Source organism: Papio anubis, chromosome 15 (genome assembly GCF_008728515.1).
Source record: "Papio anubis isolate 15944 chromosome 15, Panubis1.0, whole genome shotgun sequence".
Taxonomy (NCBI): Eukaryota; Metazoa; Chordata; class Mammalia; order Primates; family Cercopithecidae; genus Papio; species Papio anubis.
Genome location: NC_044990.1, coordinates 4452969 through 4473630, shown reverse-complemented (window position 1 = coordinate 4473630; position 20662 = coordinate 4452969). Strand labels below are relative to the sequence as shown.

The 20662-nt window shown below is 43.9% G+C and overlaps 1 protein-coding gene across 1 annotated transcript in view; it reads right to left on the bottom strand.

The window, feature by feature from the left end:
• The window catches only part of PARP4 (poly(ADP-ribose) polymerase family member 4), a 93314-nt gene that overhangs the window by 52175 nt on the left and 20477 nt on the right, over positions 1-20662 (bottom strand). The window contains exons 10-17 of the mRNA XM_003913681.5: positions 19916-20076; positions 15075-15212; positions 12925-13020; positions 7528-7711; positions 7140-7296; positions 4865-4989; positions 2582-2713; positions 1720-1806 (exon numbers count right to left, since the gene is read on the bottom strand). Of these exons, the coding sequence (XP_003913730.2) occupies positions 1720-1806; positions 2582-2713; positions 4865-4989; positions 7140-7296; positions 7528-7711; positions 12925-13020; positions 15075-15212; positions 19916-20076 (1080 nt within the window). The remainder of the gene's footprint in view (positions 1-1719; positions 1807-2581; positions 2714-4864; positions 4990-7139; positions 7297-7527; positions 7712-12924; positions 13021-15074; positions 15213-19915; positions 20077-20662) is intronic.

The following is a 20662-nucleotide window of genomic DNA, read 5'->3' as shown; positions in this document are numbered from 1 at the left end:
TATCTTTACAAACAGTATATTAAGAGTTATAAGACAAATATGTCCAGGTGGCCATGGGAAAATGAAACCACGGGTCTTTCCTGGGGGAAGGCAGGAAAAGCTTAGATGGAGGGATTCCTAAGCTAAGATTTGTTTGTTTGTTTAGAGACAGGATCTTGCTCTGTTGCCCAGGTTGGTGTGTAGTGTTGTTAACACAGCTCACTGCAGCCTCAAACTCCTGGGTTCAAGTGATCCTCCCGCCCTGGCCTCCCAAAGTGCTGGGATTACAGGTATTTATATAACAACACATGGTATTGTTATACACCTGGCATATATGGTATTTATATAACAACACATGAATACCATATGATATGAGAACATTATAGTCACAAGATGTCAAACACATTCTGGGAGACCTGAAGGCTTGGGTTAGCAATAGTTCTGATCAGACTTTACCCACAGGTAATATCTCTTGTGAAGACTGTTTTCTTGTGGACTATATTCCTAGGGAAATATTTAAGTATTTAGGAGGAAACATTTACCAACTCACATAGGAAGACACCCTGATATTAAGTGGCAGCCTCTCAAATGAACCCCGGGCTTCTATACACACAGTTCGGCCATATGTAGAGCTAGCATTGTTAACTGTTCAATAATCACCTCTTCATTGCCTATTCCCATCCTGCAAGTGGATATCTTAGATGTCAAGACCAATAATTTACCCCTTAGATCTATATTAATCTTGAATGTGCCCCTAGCCCCAGCAAATGTTAAATTTTCAGAACACCATGGCCATGTGTCACCCTCAGAGGCGATACTCAAACATATGGCCCCATCTGCAAAAACAACTAAAATACCTGCACTAGAGTTAGACACTGACTACACGCAATCTAGCACCTGCCAGAGGCCTCGTGAAAACACCTGATATTTAAGGGAAGTAGTCCACTGGACCTGCCAGCTGTTCCCACTTCCACGCTGTCCAGGTCACGTCCCTGCTAAAGCGAATCACCTAAAAGCACAGGAACTGGGCCCAAGTAGGACCCGGCAGAAATGCCTCCCTGCTTTATGATTGGACCATCTGTTGGGTGAGCTTACTTCCAGGAAAACTGTAAACATATCACATTCTTCTTTTTTTTTGAGGCAGAGTTTTACTCTTGTCGCCCAGGCTGGAGTGCAATGGCACAATTTTGGCTCACTGCAACCTCCGCCCCGCGGGTTCAAGCAATTCTGCTGCAGCCTCTCCAGTAGCTGGGACTACAGGTGCCTGCCACCACGCCCAGCTAATTTTTATATTTTTAGTAAGATGGGGTTTCACCAAGTTGGCCAGGGTGGTCTCGAATTCCTGCCCTCAGGTGATCCGCCCACCTCAGCCTCTCTAAGTGCTGGGATTAAGGTGTGAGTCATTGCGCCCAGCCAATGTATCACACTCTTATCAGCAGATGAAAGTTATATACCTCAAATGTTATCGTTTTCTCTGTCATTCCGTCTGGAAAACTCGGTTCCCAATGACAGGCCTAGCTCTTCCTGTTTGTCTGGAATTACTGACGCCGTTTCCTCCTTGGTTCAGATAAGTCAAATGGGTCTGACTGGCGTGGCTTCCCCTTACTTAGAGCAAGCGAAACTCTGGGGCCTACAGCAGTGTAAATTATCTCAGCCTCTAGCATGAATTTCATAGTTCAAATCCTGTTCTAAGTCTCTTTCCCTTTCCTGTACGCACACGGCGCGCACACCACGCCATACCGGAGCATCCTGACTCATCAGGTAAGCGCCATGGCCCTGGGTCACGGCTTCTCGGTACTCTCGCTGGGCTTCTTCCTTCTCTTTAATCTGGAAAAGATGAGTTTTAAATCATTCCTTCCATGAAGAGTGACTTCAGACTTTAATGAAGAAAACAACATCAATGTTTATTAAAACTCAGGCAAAAACTAAAAACCGAGTCTAAGATGAATGGAGACGTAAATAAAGTGATCATCGAAATGTACTTATCTGATAAGAACCTGAACCAGGAAAGGTCAACTAAAGAGAAGTCTCTTTCAGTTGTGATCAAAATATTTCAGAATCAATAGTGAAAAAAATTTTTTTTGGTTGGGAGTTTATGTGGAACAAAACATAATTACTTTAAATTTTGGAAATTGTAGTTTATAATTGTAACTGTGCACTAATCCTTACAATAAACAAAGAATTAATCAACTGTTGTTTATTTTTTTTAGAAAGTTATAATAGCTTTCATTTCAGCTCGAACCCCTGACCTCAAGTGATCCGCCTGCCTCAGCCTCCCGAAGTGCTGGGATTACAAGCATGAGCCACCGCACCCAGCCCTCGTAAACTTTTCATGCTGAAATCACTCTTACAGTGCCAAGGCAAAGAATGTGCAAGACACTGACGACAAAGACTGGACAGACAGGGGTAGAAACCCTTCATCAGGGAGGCATGTTTGAGGGAGGCTCACTGTGCAAGAACTGGTTCTTCAAAGAATATTCTTGTTTTATGACAAGGCTGCTACTCAAGCTTATAGCCATGGGGACTCCAAAAACAAAGGTTCTGGGAAATGGAAGCTGACTTTGAAAGCAGACAGCGGGCACGATGCATCTTCTCGCCTTACCTTTCCAACTATGTGCTTCCCATTGATGAAGGCTTCAAAGCCACACACAGCGGCCTTGTCATCCAAAGGAAAGATGTATTTTGCCTCAATGGGCACATGACTTTTATTTGTGTATGTCTGAAAAACAATGACCTGAAGAAGAAAAAAAAGCCATACATCTGATGAGACCACATGGACTACATGTGCAGGAACAAGGACGAATGAAAATGATTTTGCATATTTATTTGAATTTCCTTGAATTTGTATCACGTCCCTCAAATTCCAAACCCTGGCTTCACTTCTGCAATGGAGAGCCAGTGTCATGTGATAAAAGGCACCAGTCCCACGGTTAGGTGGTTCATACATGTCCGACTGGAACAGAAGCCACCTGAAGTCTGTCTTACCAACACTGACTTAGCACAGGCCATATAGCTCTTGTTAAGACGGCTGGAAAATTGCCCCTTTCGTGTTGTGGGCTTTGATGCCTCCCTTAGTGCCATGTTGGCTGGAAACGATTCCAGAATAGTCCTTCTATCCTATCGGCTCTCAGGACTTGGCATTTCCTCCTGGGGACCTCTCTGTGGCTTTCCCCCTCTCCACACAGCCCTCATCTAGCTCCTCATCTCTCTGTGCCTTGGTTCTTCCAGAATCAAGTCTTCTCCACTCCTCTCTGTTGTCTGTATTATCTAATTAATCTTTCCAACAGACTGTTTTCATCACTCCTTCATTCAGGAAAAGGCGGGAGGGCAGAGCCAGTCAGATTTGCTGATGGGGACGGGACACGAGAGAAAGCTCTACCACTGCATCTGGCCACCTGGCACCCCTGGCACTGCCTTCCATCCTGTGACTGTGGATGATGAACCTGCTGCGAGCTCCTGGCTGTGGCCCCAGCACCTGCATTAAATAACCCTCCTGCGATGCTTATCTTTTTGCTTTGACCAGTTCTTACTCACTTGGTATTTAATGCTCTTTGTGAGCTTTAGTGCAGATAATTTAATAAGGTAGGGTTTGTTCCTTCTCTTTCAACAACCTGGTTTTTTTGGTTGGTTGTTTGTTTTGAGACAGGGTCTCCCTCAGGCCTTGGCAGACTCCATCACTTCCTACACCCCCACTGCACACATTATTCTCCACATCACCAGGTCCCTTAACTGAATTCTGTCAATCATCTCCTCTACGTGATGTGACGTTGCGCCCGCTGTGTCCCCTTCAGGACTGAGACTGCTAGGAGTGTCACCTGTGGGGCGTCTCCCCAGGAACCATCCTCAGTCAAAGACAAACTGCCTTAGCCAAGGTTCTGACCCCTCCCTGGAGCAGCCTATATCCCAGGACTGGCCCCAGTGGGGCTACAAAGCCCGGCCCCCTTGCCTTGATTCAGATCTTCTCTCAAGGACCACTCTGGCCCAGAGCTTCCCCCAAGATCATCTGAGGAGTCTGTTGTCTCCTTGGCCACGTCCTGCCTCCCTCACTCCCTCACAGGTGCAGCTCCCGCAGGCACAGTCCCACAGGCTTCCTGAAAACAAATTCCATCCAGAGTCTGCTTTCCAGAGAACATGACCTAATACTTCTCCCACTGGTCCTCTTCCTACTGTTCCTAACATGGTGGCCGGAGTGAGCCAGTTAAAACAGGTCTGTTCATGTCATTCCTCTGCCAAACATCTAGAAGCTTCCATTTCACTCACAGTCAAGGACAGCATGACCTGTGTGCTGATGTGAGAGCCCCTCACCTCTCTGACTCAGTCCTCACGCACTCTCCCCTTTCCACCCCACTGCAGCCACAGTGCGTCTCCTTGGCGTGCCTGGACCAGATCCTCCTCCTTCCCACCTCAGAGCCTTGGCATGTGATGTTGCCGCTGCCTGGAATAAGCATCCTCCGATGTCCACATGGTTTAGCCGCCACTTCCTTCAGGTCTGTATGCAGGTGTCACCTTCTCAGGGAGGCGTCCTCAGCCATTCTGTTTACAGGTTCAAAGGCCCCGTCTTTCACAGCTCCTATCCCCTCCTGCTTTCATTTTTCTCCTCAGCACCCGTCACCATCTAACGTGTCATGTGTTTCACTCTTTCATCATGGTGACTGCCTATTCCCCCCCACAGTGTGTGCTCCACAAGGGCGGAGCTTTGGTACTGTGCATTGCGGGATGCTCAGAGCCTAGCTAGTCCCTGGCATGGAGTGCTCAGTGAATAGCTTTTGAATAAATGAATTTTAGAAATGTATCTATTCCCTTTAGCTCATGCAACTGCAATCAAATTCGCATGTATGGTTTACATCCATGTAGTTTAAGTGTCATAAAGCCACAGAAAACATACCTGGGCTACAGTGTCTATGATTCTCCCCTTGATGTTGACATCCTCCAGAGGAACCAAGTTCCCAGAGGCATCCTGGAGGCCGGCCTTGGTGCTGCTGGAAGTTTTGGCATCTGGTAACTGGTAATCTAAACATTAAAAATGTTACCATTAGCTTTCAAAACCATCCCTGTCTATGTTTGTTGTCTTGATCTTTATTCCTTCTCCATGCCTTCATGTATTATATTTTAGGGAAATTGGACAAATAGGATTTTATGATTTTCAATAGCCAATTCTGAAAAGCAAGTGAACCCACGTTAGAAAAATGGGAAGTGCCTTCTTTTTTTTTTTTTTGAGACAGCGTCTCACTCTGTTACCCAGGTGGGAGTGCAGTGGCACAATCTCCGCTCACAGCAGACGCATCCTCTCCGGCTCTGGTGATCCTCCCATCTCAGCCTCCTGAGTAGCTGGGACTACGGGCATGCACCACCATGCCCAGCTAAATTTTTGGTATGTTTTATAGAGATGAGGTTTAGCCATGTTGCCCAGGCTGGTCTCGAACTCCTGGACTCAAGGGATCTGCCTGCCTTGACCTCCCAAAGTGCTGGGACTGTGGGTGTGAGCCACCATACATGGCCTGCCTTTTTTTTTTTTTTTTTAAAACGCTTCTGTTAAATTTTTTTTTTTTTTTTTTTTTTTTTTTTTGATAGAGATGGGAGTCTCACTATGGTGCCCAGGCTGGTTCTGAACCCTTATGCTCAAGTAATCCTCCTGCCTCCACCTCTCAAGTATCTGGGACTACAGGCATGTGCTCTTCTGCCTTTTGAATGTAGAGACTTTGGGGTGTCCTATTGAAAACACAGCATTACTTGACATACATTTAAACATACACACAAATACACAGAGGTCTTCAGACTGTCTCAAGTGTGGCTGAAGCCTGAATCCAGGTGTCTGCATTCCCTGGCTTGTAGTGTGGAAGGGCTCAGTCACTATTATTTATGGTGCCACACGAGCATTTTGGGATGGCATGAAACAACGTAGATTTTCAATCCAAGGAAGACTGAATCAACTCCTACGGCGCATATTGAAAAACGTTCACATCCTATTCTAAAGTGGTACAAACACACAGATAAGGTTAGGAAATAAAAATACACAGTGTCTTGCCAAATGTTTCACTTAATGACTCCCAGAGAAAAAACTGGAGCCACCTCTGAACACACATGTGTTTCTGACAACAAATAATTTGAGCACGGTCAAAAATGTTAATGTGTTCTTACAGTCCTACTAATTAACACTGTAATTGTTTGGGCTCATGATACTCTGAGAAGTGAATATCCTGTTTATGCTGGCACTACTACGGCTAACACGTACACCACACATGACAATTTACTCAGTGCCTCCAGTTTCCCCTTCCGCCCTTACAGCAATTCTGTCATGCGGGTACTGCTCTCATTCCCATCGGAGAGAAGGTGGACCGCAAAAGGTCATGCAGTTTCAAGACCGCAGGGCGGCAGGGCCACACTGAAACCCCGGGCTTCCTGACTCCACAGCGGCTCTGCTGTGTGTTCTACCCACCCCATCACACTTTCTGCACCTTGACATCTTAGCAAGGTTCCGCAGGTTTTAGCCTTGGCTATTCCTGAAGGGAATAAGCTCAACTTCAGTGTGTTAATGAAGTCACATGGAATTTTGAGATCGCTTAACCTTTCTCAAGCATCCTGGTTTTCATGTATACAAGATAAAAAAGGAAATAAGGCTGGCCATGGTGACTCATATCTGTAATCCCAGCACTTTGGGATACCAAGGCAGGAGGATCGCTTGAGGCCAGGAATTTCAGGCTAGCCTAGGCAACACAGTGAGACCTTGTCTCTAAAAAAAAAAAACAACAAAAGTCATGGATGGTAGTCTTAACTACTTGGGAGGTTGAGTCAGGAGGATCATTTGAACTCAGGAGTTTGAGGCTGCAGTGCGCTTTGATCACACACTGTACTCCAGCCTGGGGGACAGAGTGAGACTTTGTCTCAGAAAAAAAATAGAAAAAAAAAGAAAAGGAAAGAAAAAAAAGAAATACATATATTTTAAAATTAAGTGCTTTATTTTTATATTAGGCAGAGGAGTTTGACTGATGTTAACACTGAGAGAAATTTGTGGGAAACTTATTTTGAGACTGAAAGGAAATGAAATACTTATGGATGAGGTCATAGATATAACAAATGCAAATATACATTCCATTGAAAATATAACATTTGAGGTCTATAAACATAATAACATAAAACAGCATTCAAGAAAATTGTCCTACCTTCAACCTTTGAAAAATCTGAAAACTCAGGTCTGTATTCCTCTAATTCAGTATGATTAGTAGGATGAAAGTCCTTTATTTGATCTCCAGGCATGGAAAATTTAATAATATATTTCATTTTAACCTGATTGGTTTTATAGACAACAAATTCATCATCCTAGAGCAAACAGAAATCAGTAGGTGATTAACAACAATAGTAACAAAAAACCTGTATTGGCAGATGTTTTCATAAAAGCATGTTTGCTAATTTAGAAAATGTTGAATTCATACAGTAAATATTTAACAATTATTTAAACTTAAGCATATTTAATGAAAACAGGAGCAAAAAACTGAGGCTCTTCTTAGAGCGTTCAAGACCCTCTTTGCTTGTTCCTTAATATAAAAATACCTCAAAGTCTGTGGTGACAGAGGCTGTTTGTGAAACTCCATGCACACTGTCGTAGCCTGGTGGTGCTTCAGTTAAGGAAAAGTCCTTCTTGTGTAAGTCCATACACTTTCCGAGGGCTACGTCACAAATGAGCAGGAGTCTGGTGCCATCTGTCTCTCCTGGGTGTGAGTACTTGATACTTGTACTGAATGCGAAAGGAAATAAACACATATTTATAGTTTACAGTGACTTGTTAATAACATATTATTGCATAAACAGGAAATATTATTGAAAAGGCTTTCCTGGTAAACTGTTCTAAATTTTCCTGTTATTGAAATATCTCCAACGACTCAATTTAGAACTTTATTATGCACTTATTTATTTAATATTTCTTCTATTTTTAGACAGAATCTTGCTCTGTTACTCAGGCTAGAGTGCAGCGGCACGATCATAGCTCACTGCAGTCTCAAACTTCTGGGCTCAACTCACAGCTCACCTTCTCTGCCACCCAGAGGTCATTTGATCACTATCTTGATTTTTGTGTATATTATTTTCTCTTTTTTTCCCATGTGGAATTTATTCCATAAGGAGCCACAGAGGGGATCCTGGGTAGGTTGGAGAGGTTTTACTGTGTTCCTTTTTATAACAGTTTTCTCCTTTGTGTGTGTGTGTGTTTTGAGACAGGGTCTTGCACTCTTTCACCCAAGCTGCCGTGGTGCAATCATAGAGTGCAGTGGCACAATCACAGCTCTCTGCAGCCTCAGGCAATCCTCCCACCTCAGTCTCCTGAGGGTGGGCCTACTGGTGTGCACCACTGTGCCTGGCTAATTTTTAAAAACATTTTTGTAGCTATGGGGTCTCACTGTGTTGCCCAGGCTGGTCTTGAACTCTTGGCCCCAAGCAATTCTTCCACCTTGGTCTCCCAAAGGGTTAGGATTACTGGCTGGAGGCACTGTGCCTGGCCTATTTTCTTTCATAGTATTAATGCAAAGATTTATGTCTCTCAACAACGTAATGTATACTTCTGCTTGTTTTCGAGCCTTGCACATACAGGCATACCTCGTTTTATTGCACTTTGCAGATATTCCTTTTTTTTTTTTTTTTTTTTTACAAATTGAAGATTTGTGGCAATTCCATGTTGAGCAGGTCTACTGGTGCCATTTTTTTTTTTTTTAACAGCATGTGCTTCCTTTGTGTCTCTGTGTCTCATTTTGGTAATTCTCCCAATGTTTCAAACCTTTTCATTTTTATTGTAGTTGTAATGGCGATATGTGATCAATGATCTGTGATGCTACTATTGAAATTGTTTTGGGTACAACGAACTGTGCCCACATAAGGTGGCAAGCTTGGTAAATGTTTTGTGTGTTCTGACTACTCCACTGACCACTGGTTTCCTCATCTCTCTCCTTCTTCTCTGGCCTCCCTATTCCCTGAGACACAACAATATTGAAATTAGGCCAATTAATAATAACCCTACAGTGGCCTCTAAGTGTTCAAGTGAAAGAAAGGGTTGTACATCTTTCACTGTAAATCGAAAGCTAGAAATGATTAAGCTTGGTGAGGAAGGCATGTTGAAAACCAAGACAGGCTGAAAGCTAGGCCTCTTGTGGCAAACAGTTATCCAAGCGGTGAATGTAAAGAAACAATTTTTGAAGGAAATTAAAAGTGCTGCTCCAGTGAACATAGGAATGATAAGAAAGCAAAACAGCCTTATTGCTGATGTGAAGAAAATTCTAATGGTCTGCATAGAAGATCACACCAGCCACAGCATTCTCCTAAGCCAAAGCCTAATCCAGAGCAAGGCCCCAACTCTGTTCAATTCTATGAAGGCTCAGAGAGGTGACGAAACCACAGAAGGAAGGCTTGAAGCTAGCAGAGGTTGTCTGAGGTTTAAGGAAAGAAGCCATCTCCATAACATAACAATGCAAGGTGAACCAGCCAAAGCCGATGTAGAAGCTGCAGCAAGTTCTCCAGAAGATCTGGCTAAGATCACTGATGCAGGTGGCTTCACTAAACAACAGATTTTCCATGTAGACAAAACAGCCTTCTATTGGAAGAAAATGCCATCTAGGACTTCCACAGCTAGAGGAGTCAATGGCTGGCTTCAAGGCTTCAGACGACAGGATAACTCTTGTCAGGGGCTAATGCAGCTGGTGACTATAAGCTGAAGCCAGTGCTCACCTACCATTCCAAAAATCCTAGGGCCCTTAAGAATTGTGCTAAATCTACTCTTTTGGTGCTGTATGAATGGAACAACAAAACTTGGATGACGGCACATCTGTTTACAGAACGACTTATTGAATTTTAAGCCCAATATAGAGATCTACTGCTCAATAGAAAAGGTTCTTTTCAAAATGACTGCTCACTGGCAAAGCGCCTAGTCATCCAAGAGCTCTGATGGAGAGGTACAAGGAGCGTGTTGTTTTCATGCCTGCTAACACAATTTCCATTCTGCAGCCATGGATCAAGGAGTAATTTCAGCTTTCAAGACTTATTATTTAAGAAATATATTTTGGGCTGGGCGCAGTGGCTCACGCCTATAATCCCAGCACTTTGGGAGGCCAAGGCGGGCAGATCACCTGAGGTTAGGAGTTCGAGACCAGCCTGCCCAATATGAGGAAACCCCGTCGCTACTAAAAATACAAAAATTAGCCGGGCGTGGTGGCATGTAATCCCAGCTACTCAGGAGGCTGAGACAGGAGAATCGCTTGAACCCGGGAGGCAGAGGTTGCAGTGAGCCGAAATCATGCCATTGCACTCCAGCCTGAGCAACAAGAGCAAACTCCATCTCAAAAAAAAAAAAGAAAAGAAATACATGTTGGCCAGGTATGCCTGTAATCCCAGGAGTCTGAGGTGGGATGATCACTTGAGTTTAGCAGTTTGAGGTTCCAGGGAGCTATGTTTGCATCTTACTGTACTCTCACCTGGGCAATAATGGAGCAAGACCCCAACTCTAAAAAGAAAAAAATACATTTTGTAAGGCCATAGCTGCCATAGACAGTGATTCCTCCGATGGATCTGGACAAAGTAAATTGAAAACCTTCTCAAAAGGACTCGCTATTCTCCTTGCCCTTAAGACCATTTGATGAGATATGAGAGGAGGTCAGCATATCAGTATTAACAGGGATTTGGAAGAAGTTTACTCTAACTACCTTGGGTGACTTTGAGGGGTTCAAACTTCAGTGGAGGAAGTCACTATGGATGTGGCAGAAGCAGCAGGAGAACTAGAATTAGAATTGGAGCCTGAAGATGGGACTGAATTACTGCAATCTCATGATCAAACTTGAATGAATGTGGGGTTGCTTCTTATTAATGAGTGAAGAAAGTGGTTTCTTGAGATGGAATCCATTTCTGGTGAAGATGTTGTGAACATTGTTGAACTGACAACAAAGAATTCTGAATATTATATAAACTTAGTGGATAAAGCAGCAGCAGTGTTTGAGATAACCGACTCCAATTTTCAAGGAAGTTCTACTGTAGGTAAATGCTATCAAATAGCATCTCATACTACAGAGAAATCTTTCATGAAAGGAAGAGTCAATTGCTGAGGCAAACTTCATTGTTGTCTTGTTTTAAGAAATTGCCACGGCCACCTCAACTTTCAGCAACCGTCACCCTCATCAGTCAGCAGTCATCGACACTGAGACAAGACCGTCCACCAGCAAAAAGACAATGGCTCACTGAAGGCTCAGATGATCATTAGCATTTTTAGTAATAAAGTATGTTAAAATTAAGGTATGTACATTCGTTTTTTTTTAAACACAATGCTATTGCACACTTAATAGACTAGAGTGTAAACCTTTTATACTCATTGGGAAACCAAAACTGTGTGACTCACTTTACTGCAATATTTGCTATATTGCAGTAGTGTGGAATCAAACCCTCAATATCTCCAAGGTATGCCTGTATACAGAATCATCTAGTAACGTTTGCTCCTCTAAGGTCTTAAGGCTCATCCATTTGACATGTGTAGCCACAGTCCACTTGTTTAAACTGCAGGATAGGACTTCACGTGGGACTCCACCAAAATGTACAGATCCATTCCACTGTCGATGGACATCTGCATGATTTCCAGTGTTCTGTTATTACCGTGCTCTCTTTTTCTTTTCCTTTTTTTTTTTTTTTTTTTTCTTGAGAGACTGGGTCTCACTTTGTCTCCCAAGCTGGTGGTAGTGGTTCAGTCATATCTCACTGTGGCCTTGGACTGCTGGACTCAAGCAATCCTCCTGCCTCAGCCTCCTGAGTAGTTTGGACTACAGGTGCATGACACAATGCCTGGCTAATTTTAAAAAGTTTTTTTAGAGATGGGGTCTTGCTGTGTTGCCCAGGCTAATTTCAAACTCCTGGAGTTGAGCAATCTTTCTGCCTCAGACTCCTCAGTAGCTGGCACTACAGGTGTGTGTCACTGCACTCAGCTCGTTTTTTGAGACACAGTCTTGCTCTGTCACCCAGGCTGGAGTGCAGTGGTATGATCTTGGCTCACTGCAATCGCTGCTTCCTGGGTTCAAGCGATTCTCCTGTCTCACCCTCTTGAGTAGCTGGGACTACAGGTGCACGCCACCACGCCCAGCTAATTTGTGTATTTTTAGTAGAGATGGGGTTTCGCCACATCGGCCAGGCTGGTCTCAAACTCCTGGCCTCAAGTGATCTACCTGCCTTGGCCTCCCAAAGTGCTGGCATTATAGGCATGAACCACTGCACCTGGCCCCAGCTCGTTTTCTTTGCTATTAAGTTTCTATTCAAGTCTTTTGCACATCTGCTTACAGGGCTGCTTATCTTTTCCTTATTGATTTGTAGGAACTCTTTTAAATATCTTGGATCATTATCCTTTGTCCTGGGCCTGAACTCAGTCTCCACCCTTTAATTAGCTCTGCAACCTTAGGCAAGTTCCCTGACCTCCCTGAGTCTGTTTCCTCGCATGAAATGATGTCACAATACCAATTATGAGGTTGGCAGATGATGTACATGGAGTTCTTCTCACTGTGTTGCCCACGCTGGACTGCAGTGGCATAATCATAGCTCATTCCAGCCTTGAACTCCTGGACTCAAGTGATCCTCCTGCCTCAGCCTCCCCAGAACTACATATTAGCGCCACCATGCACAGCTAATTTTTTAAATTTTGTGTAGAGATCGGGTCTCGCTATGTTGCCTAGACTGGTTTTAAACTCCTGGCCTCAAGCGATCCTCCTGCCCTGGCCTCCCAAAGTGCTGGGATTACAGGCGTGAGCCACCATGTCTGACCCAAAGGCAGATTTAAACATTATCAAGGATGTTGAAGATGAAACAGTATTCCAGGCATACTGAGGTCATATATAATTGATAAATCTGTGTTTTGGTTGAGAAACTCCCTCACCAAGGAAAGACAGAAGAAAACACACAGCAAGTAGTAATGAGTCTGTGATTAAGGATCAAACATACCTGAGCGAATCACTGAAATAAATCCCACTTCCAAGGTTTCCGACGTCTGTTCTTTGCACACCATGATCTTCCACTACTTTGGGTAAAAGCAACCCTCTGAAAAGAGAAGGGCAGGATAAAGTGTAAGCCCAACGCTGACTGCATCTCTGCCTCGCTCAGAACTTTGGCAGGTTCCTACTGAACTTCTGGCATTCAGAGAACTCTGCAATCAGGGTGAAACCATAGTTGTTTCTAGGAACACAAGTAAAGGAGATTTCTGCCTTTTATTATATAAACATCTATTGTTTGAATTTCTTTTTTTTTTTTTTGAGATGGAGTCTCGCTGTGTCGTCCAGGCAGGAGGGCAGTGATGCGATCTCAGCTCACTGCAAGCTCCGCCTCCCGGGTTCACAACATTCTCCTGCCTCAGCCTCCCGAGTAGTTGGGACTACAAGCACCCGCCACCACACCCGGCTAATTTTTGGTATTTTCAGTAGAGACGGGGTTTCACCGTGTTAGCCAGGATGCTCTCGATCTCCCAACCTTGTGATCCGCCCACCTCAGCCTCCGAAAGTGCTGGGATTACAGGCGTAAGCCACCGCGCCTGGCTTGTTTGAATTTCATATTAGGAGATTGAATGAATTTCGTAAAACAGCTTTTGGGTTTTGGTCCTACTTAAAAAGTTCATACCTACGTAAAGATTATTTTTAAAAGATTCTCCCATTTTTCATTTAGTATACTTTTATGGTTTAATTTTAAATATTTAAATATATGCTCTATCTGGAGTTTAAGTATGAGAAATGAGGTAAGGGTCCAACTTTATATTTTTTCCTTGTGGTTACCCATTTATCTCTATAGATAGTACTGAAGAACTTGTCTTTCTTCCACAGAGATAAGATCTACTTGTATCATATCCTAAATCTTCTGTGTTTTTGAGTTCATTTGTGTTTAATATTAATGTCACCCTCATTATGCTTCTTTTCCAGAATTATTCTGGTAATTTCAAAATTTAAAAAAATATGTGTTGTAGAATCAGCTTTTCACTTCTTTAAAAAAATCTTTTTGGGGCCGGGCGCGGTGGCTCAAGCCTGTAATCCCAGCACTTTGGGAGGCCGAGACGGGCGGATCACGAGGTCAGGAGATTGAGCCCATCCTGGCGAACACGGTGAAACCCCGTCTCTACTAAAAAGTACAAAAAAACTAGCCGGGCGAGGTGGCGGGCGCCTGTAGTCCCAGCTACTCAGGAGGCTGAGGCAAGAGCATGGCGTGAACCTGGGAGGCGGGGCTTGCAGTGAGCCGAGATCCGGTCACTGCACTCCAGCCTGGGCCACAGAGCGAGACGCCGTCTCATTAAAAAAAAAAAAAAAAAAAAAAAAAAAAAATCTTTTTGGTAATTTTATCATGATAGCACTAAATCTATAGATTAATCCAAGAAAAACTGGCATCCTTCTGATTAACGCAAGTTGTCTTTTGGGTCCCTCAGTAGCAGTTTAATGGGTTTTTGTTTTTTCTTTTTTTTCTCCAGGTAGATCTTGTATGTTTCTTTTTAATTTTTTTCTGAGTAATTAATGGATCTACATTTAATTATATTTTCTCCTGCTCCTGTGACTTGTTTCAGCCCTAATATTAAGTAGTAATTCAAAGCAAACAGAATCTTAGAGTTAAGTTTCAAATAAACAGCTCATGTTGTCTGGTGAGCACTCTAATTTCTGGACTCTTCTCTTTAAATATTGGGCTATCCCTAGATTAGATACACACAGAAGAGTCATGAATATAGAATCACTTTTCTTCTTATGATACAGTCTGCAAGAAGCAATTCATACTTATGTACTACATTTTTAAAATGATAAATACATAATTCTTCAAAATAGAGATGAGGTCTTGCTGGTTTTCCAGGCTGGTCTTGAACCCCTGGCCTCAAGTGATTCTTTTGCCTCAGCCTCCCAAAGTGCTAGGATTACAGGTGTGACCCACCATGCCCAGCCATAAATATGTAATTTACATCACACACTTCACTATAAACTGTGCAATTCTCTCCAGAATGCAGTAAGCTAGCTGATTTTAACTGAAAAGACCTATGTAATATAGAAAAAAAGTAGGAAAAAAAAAAAGTAAAACACTTTACATTTGTGAGGCTGAAATTTTTGAAAAATAAAGATGGCTACTCTTACCGACACAAGATTCCTACGATGTTTCGTACAGGAGAACCATGCAACAAGGGCCTCACATTGCCAAGTCTGCTCAAAAACTCTGTGGTTTCGATCACTCTGCCAACTCTAAATATCTGCAAGATATCCACTGGACTCTTACTGTAAAAATTAGAAGAAAAGCCTTTAGATTACATAATTGGAAACAAAACAAAAAGTCATTATAGCAGAAGAAATCCCAAAAGAGTCCAAATGTCCATTATCAGGAAACCGATTCAATGAGTCACAACACAACATATCTTAGAAGTATTATGCAGGGATTTAAAAAATCAAATTCTTTAAACAAATAAGGATATGTAGTAAAGCATACAGTAAAATATAAAATTTAAAAGTAGATTACAAAACTTCATACATAGTATGATCCCAATTTTGTCAAATATATAATAGTATATGGAATGTATAATTCTTGTTCTGGGCAACAGAGCCACACCATGTCTCTTAACAAAAAAAAAAAAAAAAAAAGAATGCAACTTCTGGCTGGGCGTGGTAGCTCAGGTCTGTAATCCCAACACTTTGGGAGGCCAAGACAGTTGGATCACTTGAGCCCGGAAGTTTGAGATCAGCCTGGGCAACATGGTGAAACCCCATCTCTCCTAAAAATACAAAAATTAGCAGAGCATGGTGGTGCACACCTGTAGTCTGAGCTACTCAGGAGGCTGAGAAAGGAGAATCACTTGAACCCGAGGCCAGGGGTGGTGTAGAGGTTGCAGTGAGCCGAGATCATGCCACCACACTCCAGCCTGGGTGACAGAACGAGACTCTGTCTCAAAGAAAACAAAGTTATCGGCCGGGTGTGGTGGCTCACGCCTGTAACCCCAGCACTTTGGGAGGCCGAGGCAGGCAGATCACAAGGTCAGGAGATCGAGACCATCCTGGCCAACATGGTGAAACCCCGTTTCTACTAAAAATACAAAAATTAGTGGGGCGTGGTGCTGCACACCTGTAGTCCCAGCTACTCAGGAGGCTGAGGCAGGAGAATTGCTTGAAGCCGGGAGGCGGAGGTTGCAGTGAGCCAAAATCGCACCATTGCACTCCAGCCTGGCGACAGAGCAAGACTCCGTCTCAAAAAAAGAAAAAAAAAAAAAAAAAAAGTTAGCAAAGACCTTATTTTTAAGTGCTGTTTAGAAAACCAACCAGGTTTGCAGAGAGGGCTGTCAAGAAAGGCCTCTCTTGGGAGGTGACATGTATTGGAATGTGGCGCCATAAAATGTCTATTTGAAGCCCTCATTGGTTGTTACGGGGTGGACGGGGCAGGAGTGGAGAGAACATCCGGAAGGACGTTGTAGACGGGATAACGTGACCCGGATTAAAGATGGCGGCGAGGTGAACGGAAGTGAGCCAACGGATGAAGGACACTTTGAGGGCAGAATTGACAGAACACGGGTATGTGGGGATGAGGGAACGGGTATGTGGGGATGAGGGACAGAGAGACCCCACACTGGCTCTGAGTGGGTAGCTAAGATGGGGCAGTTGTGGGGGGAGACTGGGGTACCGCTGAGGGCGGCTGTGGTGGGAGGAAGGGCACATCTCCCAACCCCATGTCCAGTGGCCTCAGGTCAGTACCTTGCCATTAGCTATGGTGGGAGTATTTGCTTCCCAGAACTCAGCAAATATTCCAGACCGGGACTTTTCCTTCACAGAGCTGGCTTACCAGCACACCCCCGGGGTGAGCAGCATCGGGGTGATTCAGGCTGGGTTATGTTCTACACCCAAATGTTAACAGTGGTTGGCCAGGCGCGGTGGCTCAAGCCTGTAATCCCAGCACTTTGGGAGGCAGAGGCGGGCGGATCACGAGGTCAGAAGATCGAGACCATCCTGGCTAACACGGTGAAACCCCGTCTCTACTAAAAAATATAAAAAAAAAAAACTAGCCGGGCGAGGTGGCGGGCGCCTGTGGTCCCAGCTACTCGGGAGGCTGAGGCAGGAGAATGGCGTGAACCCGGGAGGCGGAGCTTGCAGTGAGCTGAGATCCGGCCACTGTACTCCAGCCTGGGCGACAGAGCGAGACTCCGTCTCAAAAAAAAAAAAAAACTGTGGTTATATTATCTCTGGGTTGTCTCTGGGTGGTGAGATGTTGAGTGATTTTTAATTGTCTTCATATTTTTAGATACTTTCTAAGCTTTTATCAAAGAACATGAGTTTTATAACTAGAAAAAAAGTAATATAAAGAAATCATGATTAGTGAAATGAAATGAAGAAAATCTAACTTTTCACAGCAGCAGGATCTTTCCCTAGGAAGAAGCCCACTTTAGTCGTGTGACTGCTTTTGTACTTAGGGGGTGGGGTGGGGTGGCCACGGGCTTGCTCAGGTAGCCCTGGAGGGCTGAACTGCAGCTGCCACTCCCGGGGCTTGATGTGGCTCTTCCTGTCTTCCTGGAGAAAGCTTATTGCCCTCCCGATTCTACCTTCCATGTCAGGGGACTCTTAATTAGTATAGATCTCAGCAGACACCTAGGGGAGGGTCAAAAGTCAAACCGAAAGAATTTGATTACGTATAAAAACAAAATCTGGAGAAGGTCTGTAGGAATGAATGTTTTTGAGACAGAGTCTTTTTCTGTCTCCCAGGCTGGAGTGCAATGGCGCAATCCTGGCTCACTGCAACCTCCACCTCCCGGGTTCAAGCGATTCTTGTGCCTCAGCCCCTGGAGTAACTGGGATCACAAACGTGTGCCACCACGCCTGGCTAATTTTTGTATTTTTAGTAGAGACAGGGTTTCACCATGTTGCCCAGGTTGGTCTCAAACTCCTGACCTCAAGTGATCTGCCCACCTCGACCTCCCAAAGTGCTGGAATTACAGGCATGAGCCACCAAGCCCGGTCCAGATTTTTAAAAAATTAAAATGAAATTTAAAAAAGATAAAATTAAGTGTACAATTCGGTAGTATTTAGTACAGAACATTCAAAATGTCATGTAATCAACACCTCTAGTTCCAAAATTTTTATTTGCCCAAAAGAAAACCCGTACCTTTTGGCTGTCAGTCCCCATCCCTCCCTCTCATGGTACTGTGCAATTTGCTATCTCCGTGTATTTATCTATTCTAGATACTTCATATAAACAGAATTGTACAATATGTGGCTTCTTTCACTCAGCATATTTTTGAGGTTCACCCATTTGTAGTATGTGTCAGTACTTCATTCCTTTTTCATGGCTGAATAATATTCTATTACATATATTTATCATGTTTTGTTTATCCACTTCCCTGTTGATAAACATTTGGGTTATCTCCACCTTTGGGCTGTTATGAATAGTGTTGCTATGAATATTCATGTACAAGTACCTATTTAAGTACTTGCTTTCAAGTCCTTTGAGTATAGAACTAGAAGTGGAATTGCTGGGACTTATCATAATCATATGTTTAATTTGTTGAGGAATTATCAAACAGAGGCTGCATCATTTTTCCCTCTCATCGTCAATGTGTGAGGCTTTCAGTCTCTCTCTATCCTCACCAACACTTAGAATTTTCTATTAAAAAGAAATCATAGCTGGCCGGGTGCCATGGCTCAAGCCTGTAATCCCAGCACTTTGGGAGGCCGAGACGGGCGGATCACCAGGTCAGGAGATCAAGACCATCCTGGCTAACCTGGTGAAACCCCGTCTCTACTAAAAAATACAAAAAACTAGCCGGGCGAGGTGGTGGGCGCCTATAGTCCCAGCTACTCAGGAGGCTGAGGCAGGAGAATGGCGTAAACCCGGAAAGCGGAGCTTGCAGTGAGCTGAGATCCGGCCACTGCACTCCAGCCTGGGCGACAGAGCAAGACTCCGTCTCAAAAAAGAGAAATCATAGCCATCTTAGTAGATGTGAAGTGGTTTGGGGAATGGATTTCGAGGATGATCAAGGAAAGTAGAACATAATTTTAGACGGGTCTGAGTCAGGCCATAAGGTAAGGGTGGCTGGCTGTGGTTCAGTGGGGCTCTGGAAAACTAGCTCTCTAAACAGCAGCAGCAATGCCCCACATAGCCCTGATTTGCAGCATTTGCTGATTTCCATGGTACAAATCCTCCCCGTGTCCAATTTCAAGCTACCCATGGTTTAACAACCAGCTCACCACATCTCTTAAATGTTGACAACTGGCTCTCATAAGCTGGTATATGTGGCTACAACTCACCACCATGCGTTCTAAGGGCTGTGCCAAGCTGATGAAGAGGAGCTGCTGCAATGGAATGAACCACCAGGTCAACAAGAGTCAGTCCCATGCTCGAGGATAAGCACACAGTGGAGTTTCCGAACCGAGCAGCTGGGCACAGAGTCAGCTGCGGTGACCCTTGGGTGCTGATACCCAGTGAGGGCTCGTCTGAGCAGGTGGTCCATTATGTTTGTGTTACTGGAGAATGCCCATCAGCACAGGACCCCAGGTATGCAAAGTGAGTGACGGCGCAAGTGTAACTGGTATTTAGGAACGTGTTGTCCAGGTTTTCAGGTGCAGTTTTTCATGCCACAGAGAGGCCATGTTAGAAGATGCCATACCCATATTCCTGCACGTTCAAATCTTAGAGTAAGTGGCTTTTTCTCTGGAATAACCTACAACATACAAACTCAAACACCTTTCGATTTAAAATTTTTAAATTTAACCCTCAACAAGATTAGGTAACCTTGAAATCAGAGTGGAATACAGAGGGTATTTTCAAGCACAGAATACTGCCCCAGGCACCATTACAAACAGAGAAAAAAGTAATTTGTCATCATACCAGGCTACTGTGGCTTGTTGCTGAAGATTAAATTATCTAGGTAATTACTGTAATCAGCTCTTTAACAGAGTCTGAAAGAGCATTATATCATAACAGATCCTATTTCCTTTATGCTTACCTGTGATGATTCTGCAAAACCTCTTTTCTAACCCTGAGAAATTCTTCAGTATTCTGTTCAACATGCTCAATTTTGCATCTCAAAGCTCGGTACTTGGCCAGGGATGGTGGGTTGGGTTTGGACAAATTCGTTTCACAGACATTAACCATGTCTCTTATTAGCTGTAGGTGGAAATCACAGACAGATGTCAGAATCACCACATATCAAAATTAATATTTATATTACATTAACACTTCCTCAAAAAGATGGGAAAAGTAGGTCTTGCTCTCACCCACGCTGGAGTGTAGTGGCATGACCATAGCTCATTGCAGCCTCAACCTCCTGAGTTCAAGTGCTCCTCCTACCTTAGCCGCCAGAATTGTACTTTTTTTTTTTTTGAGACGGAGACTCGCTGTCGCCCGGGCTGGAGTGCAGTGGCCGTATCTCAGCTCACTGCAAGCTCCGCCTCCCAGGTTTACGCTGCCTCAGCCTCCGGAGTAGCTGGGACTACAGGCGCCTGCCTAGTTTTTTTCTATTTTTTTAGTAGAGACGGGGTTTCACCGTGTTAGCCAGGATGGTCTCGATCTCCTGACCTCGTGATCTGCCCGTCTCGGCCTCCCAAAGTGCTGGGATTACAGGCTTGAGCCACCTCGCCTGGCCGCCAGAATTGTATTTGAATGGGCACTATACGTTCCCTCTTAGCAACACTGATGATTGAGATTTTTTTTGTTTTAAAGATGGAGTTTTGCTCTTGTTGCCTAGGCTGGA